Source organism: Carlito syrichta, unplaced genomic scaffold (assembly GCF_000164805.1).
Source record: "Carlito syrichta isolate Samal-C Ts95f unplaced genomic scaffold, Tarsius_syrichta-2.0.1 Scaffold149186, whole genome shotgun sequence".
NCBI lineage: Eukaryota > Metazoa > Chordata > Mammalia > Primates > Tarsiidae > Carlito > Carlito syrichta.
In genome coordinates this window covers 80,874-89,274 of record NW_007093282.1, presented here as the reverse complement: position 1 = coordinate 89,274, position 8,401 = coordinate 80,874, and the positions used below count along the sequence as shown (strand labels likewise).

General features: G+C 36.5%; 1 protein-coding gene across 1 annotated transcript in view; it reads left to right on the top strand.

Moving 5' to 3' along the window:
- The window catches only part of HEMGN (hemogen), a 19,606-nt gene extending 14,470 nt beyond the window's left edge, over positions 1 to 5,136 (top strand). Inside the window, exons 4-6 of the mRNA XM_008050541.1 lie at positions 1,215 to 1,523; positions 1,608 to 2,473; positions 4,996 to 5,136. Of these exons, the coding sequence (XP_008048732.1) occupies positions 1,215 to 1,523; positions 1,608 to 2,473; positions 4,996 to 5,102 (1,282 nt within the window). The 3' untranslated portion in view covers positions 5,103 to 5,136. The remainder of the gene's footprint in view (positions 1 to 1,214; positions 1,524 to 1,607; positions 2,474 to 4,995) is intronic.
- Positions 5,137 to 8,401: the final 3,265 nt, after the last annotated feature.

Genomic DNA, 8,401 nt, shown 5'->3' with positions numbered 1-8,401 from the left:
CACTCACCTCAGCCTCCCAAAGGCGCAGGATTACAGGCTAAGCCACCGAGCCCGGCTATTATGGAAATTTTTAAACATACACAAAAGTAGAAAGGGTACACATTTTTTAAAATGTGCAAGGAACTACAAGCACTATAAAAAACACTGGATTTATCTTCAAGGAATGTCTAGAATGTTTGCTGAAAGAGATGCCGTTTCTTCAGAAGTAACTATAGTATGAGGTGGCCTACGTTTCTTGCCTTTAGCATGTTACCCACAACAAATCCCATAGGAGTGCTAAGCACAGAGAATATTTCAGTCCTGTCAGAGAAGGCTCCATGGAACTGGTAGCATGGAACAAGATTTCAGGAGGGTTAGAAAAATGATGAAATGCTTATTTATAGTGCTCCCCCCCGCACCCCAGCCCATCTGTATTAGCCATCTGTATTTGGTTATATTTGCAGTGCCTAACAATTTGTCATTGGCTGCAATTTCCATGCACATCCTTTCATCTTCTGGATCTTTATTAATTAGGAGTAGGTATAATATGGCCATTCACACCTTTCCACCAGGCTTCAGAACTTCGAGAAGTGTTTTTGCAGCTTTTGACCTAGCTTACGGTATACCCCATTTGATGTGTCCTGCAGCAACTTAGCATTCTTTACTCAAGATACTGTATTTGCTAAGCAAGCTGTATGCATCATCCACCTGTAGTCTGAACAGATAAAGAGTGCCTAGATTGCAGATCCAGACACTTAATTTGCATCAGTTGTGGTAGTGAGGCTAACTCACACAGACTAAACCCAAAGAGACGAGTGTATAAACCAGAATGCCAATTTATTAATTTATAATGGGAGTTATTCATTTTCCAAAGAGAAGAGTGTATAAACCAGAATGCCAATTTATTAATTTATAATGGGAGTTATTCATTTTCCATAACCAAAAATTAAATATATGCTATCAAACACATGTACATTACCCTCACCAAAAAGGCTACTGGTAAGTCATTAAAGCCAAAAAAAAAACCCCGGAAAGACACTCCCTCTCCTAAGAACTGAGAACATTTTGCACAGCTCCTTCATTTTATAAGCAAGGAGATTGGGGCCCAGAGAGATTAAGCGACTTGTTCAAGGTCATTGTGCAAAAAAGGCAGCAGGGGAGCTGGCACTGTTATTACAAGCATTTATTTGAATTTTATGTCACCATTGCTGACACTAATTCTAATCTTTCCACAGAGAACAGAAAAAAAGCAAGTGGCAGAGAACAGGAAAGGGAAATCAAAGAGGCAGAAAGAGACAACAAAATACAGAACTGATGATGGAGCCTCGATCACAGATAGAAAAGGAAATGATGGAGAAAGTACTGGCACCTACAGTGAAAGGAACTGAGCCACCTGGGAGTGTGTCCAAAGGCCTCCCCCAAGAAGTTGTGCCTGAGGAACACTTTTCTGAAATACATCAAGAAAGCATTACACATCAGGAAAATTCTAAGTACCAAGAAACAGCAGTTCAAAAACATTCTTCTGAAACATGCCAACATATGGCAGAATCTGAAGACTTCTCTTCCAATATGTGCCAAGAAATAGCTGTACTTCAAGACCACTCTTCCAAAATGTGCCGAGATATGGTTGAACCTGAGGATCTCTCTTCTAACGTGTGCCAAGAAATAACTGTACTTCAAGATCCTTCTTCTAAAATGTGCCAAGATATGGTTGAACCTGAAGACCTCTCTCCTAACGTGTGCCAAGAAATAGCTGTACCTCAAAACCATCCTTCCAAAATGTACCGAGATATGGCTGAACCTGAGGACCTCTCTCCTAACATGTGCCAAGAAGCAGCTGTACCCAAAGCTCTTCCTTACTCAACATCTGAAGACATAGCTGGCCTGGGAGGATGCTCTTCAGAAGTATACCCCAAACCAGATGTACTTAAAGGCTATAATCTTGACACATACCAAAAAAGAGCTGAACCAGAGGAATACAATGCTGAACCAGATCAAGGAACAGCTGAGACTGAAGGCTTTCCTAAAACACAACAAGAAATAGCTGAGCCTAAAGACCTTTCTACAAAAACATGCCAAGAAACAATTGAACCTAAACACTTTTCTCATAAAATATATAGTAAAGAAATGACCGTGTCTAAAGGCGCCTCTCATAAAACAATCCAAGAAACAGCTCAGCCTGAAGAGTATCCAACTGAAATATACCAAGAAACACCTGGGCCTGAAAAATATTCACCTGAAATATGCCAAGAAACACCTGGACTTGAAAAATATTCATCTGAAATATACCAAGAAACACCTGGGCTTGAAGAATATTCACCTGAAATAAACCAAGAAACACCTGAGCCTGAAGACCTCTCTACTAAAACAAATAAAAATAAGGATATACCTAAAGGATTCTTTCCAGAACCACACCAAGAAACAAGTGAGCCTCAAGACCAGAATCCTAAAGCACACCAGGAAGATGCTAAGGATGTTTATACTTTTCCTAAAGGTAAGGGCTGTTTATAGCACCAAGGTAGGTATATTGCCCTCAGAATAGTGATTTTTACAGCCTTCTTTGACAGTCCTAGGCTACCCCCAGTCATCTCAATGGGTACTATAAATATCATTTGTGAATTTCAAGTAAAAAATATCTTCATACAATCAGTGTCTATCTTGGCACGTTTCCAAAGAATTTTAAAATATGGAAAAAGCAAGCATGTACGGTAGGTACTTACAAATACTATTTTAAGAAGCTATAGCTAGTGAAATGAGCCCAATATAGAATGAATTATGTGCAAAATATTTTAAAGGACGATTAGGTCTAGACTAACAAGAAAGCTTGATGAAAGAAGGTTTTCTAGGAAACTTAATTTTTCTGATAAGCTAAAGGCAAGTGAATTCTTACTACAAGGTACTGAGAGAGATATGAAAGTGCAAAATATGAACCTGTTACTAGGAAACTCATTATTGTAGGATTTATTGGATTTACCAAAAACCCTTTCTATTTCAGTATTTGTTCCTGAAAAGATTTTTCCTAAGTGCAGCATTTTGAAAATAATGTGAGCTTTCTTTAATTTGACTTGCCTCAGAGACATAACTGAGAACCTCGATTCTCTTTATACAATACTGTAGCCAGTATAAGAAATGGGATGAGTCTATCAGACCATCCTTATCTCCAGGAAACCATTTTCTAAAGAAATCCCTTTGGCAGTTTACACTCTTTCTCCGAAAAGACGAATGCAACAAAAAACATGGCATTAGTTGGCTTCCAAGTAATACAGGTTTTTGAGGAACTACTTTAAAGAAATAAATTACAGTAAAAATCAGACATATAAAATACTACTTGCACTGACAGGGTCCCCCGCTGAGAAGTAGCTCTAATCAACCCAGTGCTCTGATTTTGAAAGTTTCATTACTTAATTATGGTCAATTAATTAATGCTTATTTTATTTTTTTAACAAAAATGGGAATATCTAGTTTTTGCTGATTATAGAAGAAATACATGTTCATTATAATAAATTAAAGCACTATGCAAGTGACTGTAAGTAAAAGTCCACTGTAACACCATCTCCTACTTCCAATCCCCAATGTTTAGTTTTGTTTCAACAAATGAGATAGTATACATCCTATTCTGTAACTTGTTTTTGTTTTCATTTACAATGTATATGGTAGCCAAATGACATATTTTGTAACAACTGCGTAGTATTATACTATGTGCATTTGCAATATATATAGGGATTCAACCAATCCATACAAAAATGAACATAGGTTACTGTCAACTTTTACTATCATAACAATGTTCAATGAACATAATTGGGAATAACATTTATTTAGCTAGCATTTATCATTAATTTGGCACTTATCTATGTGCCAAACACTGTATTAAATATTTTTTGTGAGTTATTTTATTCAATGTTAAAACCCTTATTGGATAAATAATATCCCCATTTTAAACATAAGGAAACTGAGGCACTGGAAGTTTAAGTTCATCTGATTATTTCTTTTGTTGTTAAGAGACAGGCTCTTGCTCAGTAGCCTAGGCTGGAGTACAGTGGCTCAATTACAGCTTACTGCAGCCTCCAATCCCTGGGCTCAAGCAGTCCTTCCACTTCAGCCTCATGAGTAGCTGGGACTACAGGCGTGTATCACCATGCCCTGAGAATCATTTTATTTTTGTAGAAACTGGGTGTGTGTGTGTGGATCTCTATGTTGCCCAGGCTGGTCTCAAACTCCTGACCTCAAAGGATCCTCCCGCCTTGGTCTCCCAAAGTGCTGAGGTTATAGATGAAAGTCACCACACTGGGCCTTCGGATAAATTCCTAGAAGTGTAATTGCTGGGCCAAAGGGTACCCACATTTAAAGTTTGGATATACTAAGTCAGACTAGCCTCCAGAAATGTTGTAGTAATTTACACAAGACAAATGCCTTTCTCCACACCCTTGTCAGCCTTGCACATGATGACATTTTAAAAACCTTTGCTTATCTGCTAGGTTAAAAAAAAACAACTCACATAATGATCTTAATTATCCCCTTTTGATGATTAATGCTACTGGGCATCTTTTCATGATCATTATAAAATAAGGTTTTTTTTCTTTTTCTTTTTTGAGAATTACCTGTTTGAATCTTTGTCTCATTTTAAATTTGTGATATCTGTCTTCTCTTGATTGATTAAAAGTTTCTTTAAATAATAGCTATTAAAGCTTTACTAACCTACATATCTGTTGTCAATAATTTTTCCCAGTTGTTTGTGATTTAATTTTTTACAGTACTTTTTGTCAAATAGAGTTTTAGTTTTTAGGTATTCAAACGGTCAGTCTTTCTTTATGGTTTCTAGTCTCTGTGACCTGCTTAGAATCCTAGGATTATTAAAAACACTATTATTTTTATAGCTTTATGGTATTTTAATATTTAAATCTTTAATCATGTGAAATTTGGTTTTGTGCATGTTGTAAGGTAGGGTTTTTTTTCAATTGGATTGTCAATTGTCCCAATATCTTCTATTGAATCTATTTTTGTATTTTATTTTTACAGAAATGAAAGAAAAACCCAAAGCAGAAGAACCAGAAATGCCAGCAATTCTGAACATTCCTGAAGACATCCAACCAGAAAATGATGTTTACAGTTATGTTTTGTTTTAACAATACTTGACCATAAATCTGTATTCCAATGGAATCTTAATATTTTATGTGTGATTTTCCTCTAAATATTGTAGACATTTCTAGACTGTTCATTAATATTTTAACTTAGCCTTTTTACTATTTATAGACCATATCCAAAAAAGAAAACTAACATTTTTTTCCTGCTACTACCACATAGACAGTTTCCTGCTAGTGTGTGAGTGTGCGTGTATATGTGTACGTTTGTTGGGAGGATAGCGTTGGGACGAAACAAATAAGGAAAGGGGGAGGACTGAATAATTGATCTTTCCTTCTAGGAACAAGCATTTATTTAATTCTTCAGAGCAGATAAGTGATGAAGTCTGAACACTTAAAATTTAGGGGAGTACATAGCTTTCTTATAAATGCTATTCAACTATTAATGTAACAATAGCATCAAAATTTCATTTAGGTTTCCATTAACTCTTTTAGTTAATTTTAACAACTTTCCTTAAAGGTATTTTGGAGTGGTGAATGTAGCTTCCTTTTGTATTTGAGTTTTGATTTTCCATTTTTACTTTTTATATATTGTATTCATGCAAAATGTATATTAAATCATTTTTACACACTTAACTGTGCAGATGACATCATGTTAAGCACTGTGGGGCTTAGAAGAGCTATGTAACACATAGCCCTTCCCCACTGGGGGTTTATTCTAGTCTCATGGTGGAAATAAAACACCAAAACAAAAAATTACAAAGGAAAATAATAAATGCTAGTGCTATCTGAATAGTAGATACAATAGAGGGGAGACTCACTTTTTGCTGAAGTGACCTGAAAAAATTACACGAGTGAAGTCTTGAAAGATGGGGAGAGGATTTGTATAGACGAGGATAGCCACATTGCTGTATGTGACACTGGGAAGGGAGAGTTCCAGACCTGCTTAAGAGAACTGCATGTAGACTATTGTTAATGTAGGGTTCACATGGAAATAGCAGGCTTACATGCTAAAAAGCTCATATTATTAGCTATATCGAGTGTAGAGAATTTTGTATACCTTACTAAGAAGTTTATCACTTATTAGGTAATGAGGAATGATGTAAGGTTTTTAAGCAATAGATTGGAAATTTCAGCACTTTAGGAATATTTAAAATAGGATGATAATGGTAAAGATTAACAGGAAATGATATGAAACAAGGGATGCAGGAATAGAAACTATTCTAGATGGGAAGATGTCTGAAAATCTCCCCTGTTATTTTGTGTTTGTTTTCAATTTTCCTTCTGTTATTCCAGAAGACTAAAAACAGATTTTGGCAAATAAAGGTTCATTCAGCAAGGACACAATTGCACAAGATCTCCATATTAGGCACTGTGCTTGGTACTAGGCTACCTCAAAGAACAAGACAGGATCCCAGTCCCTCAGGCACTCATGGTATAGAGGAGTGGTTCTCTCAACCCTCATGGTACATTGAATTCATTGGGGGAAGATTTAAAAACTACAGATGCCCAAACTCCTCTCCCAGGGATTCTGATTCACCTGTTCAGAGTGATGTTCAGGCACTGGTACATTTATTTTTTGTTTTATGCTTTAAATAATATTTTTGGAAAAATAATTTTAGAATGATAGATGGATTGTAAAGATAGTACAGAAGTTCCTGTATATCTTTTACCTAGTTTACTCATAACCATGGTCCATTTGCCAAACTAAGAAATTAAGATAGTTACATTGCCATTGACTAAACTACAAACATTATTTGGTTTTCATTAGTTTTTCCACGAATGTCCTTTTTCTGCTTTAGGATTCAATCCAGGATACAGTTTTGCATTCAGGGTGTTTTTAAATTTATTTTATTTGAGATAACATCTCTCTCTGTCATCCAGGCTGGAGTGCAGTGGCACGATCATAACTCATTACAGACTTAAATTCCTGGTCCAGTGAAACTCCCAGCTCAGTCTCTCGAGTAGGTGGGACTAAAAGCACACACTGCCATGCCCAGCTAATTAAAAAAAATTTTTTTTGTAGAGATAGGTTTTCACTATATTGCTCAGGCTAGCCTTGAACTCCTGGCCTCAAGTGATCCCCCTGCCTTGGCCTCCCAAAGTGTTGGGATTACTGGTGTGAGCCACCACACCCAGCCTGTTTTTATTTTAAAAGCTCTCCAGAGAATTCTAATGTGAAGCTAGGGCTGGGAACCACTGGTATAGTGGGAAGTTACAAAGCTGTTCCCACCTGTTTGCTACCTATTAGGATACAACTCACTGTACAATTACTCATGCCTCATTATATTTATTATTCAGTAACACACTGAGGGCCACACAACTATATAATAGTAACTTACGTCTGGACAGCACTTAGGCATTTATTTATATTTTCATATAAACTATTTGATCTGACAAAAGTCTATGAAATAGGCTGGGCAGTGATTATTATTCCCATTTTACTTACATATGAGGGTATAACCTCCGAGAGACTGGGTACTCACCCAAAATCACATCTGACTTTCTCAGTGCCATTCGCAATGATGCTCCTTCTTTGGAATGTTCTTTTGTCTTAATTTCACCTGCCAAAGTAGGTCAAGATCAGAGGAAAAAAAGAGTAAAGTGAAGTCTCAGGGAGAACCTTAAGATGAACCTTAAGAGATTTGTATATGTACAAAGTACAGGGGTACAAAGGTGAAAAAGATGGGGCAGTAGATGGAGAGAGGAATTCGGTATATCAGAAGAAGCAAAATCTCTCTCTACCTGCTAGGACCCTTTCTGCTTGCCCTCTTACACCTTTTCCTAAATATTCTCACAACCTATGCTTTGTTACCATTCTTGTTCAAACACTAGCATGCATCTAAAATTCGTCCATTGTTCTCCTTGGTTTAGAACCTTGAGGTGACAGGCAGAATCAAGGTTTTGCAAGAGTTCATCTAGTCTGATTTTGTGCTGCACTCCTCTCATATTAGGTACAATGGTCGCTATTAGAAATCCATAAACCCTATGATAGTACATCCAAAATTATAGGTGAGAAAGTTCAAAGCTTTAGTTGATTCTCAAAGGGGTCCTTCATCCAAATGAGAGGTTAAGAATCACTACTGAGAAGTGTTTCTCAAAGTACTACAAACCAAGCACCACAAGTATTTAGGTTGCTTTGTTTAAGGCAGATTCCTAGGTCCAACCTCCAAAGAAGAAGTTAAGTTTTACAAGTTAAAAATAATCAAACATAACTCTAGATAGGATAGTAAAAACTTCAACTCACAGAATATGAAAATAAAAGTGCTACATATTTAAGTCCCTGCTTCCAATACAAAGAAATTTTACCTTTAAAACAAGTAGCAATCAAATATGCTAGTGTC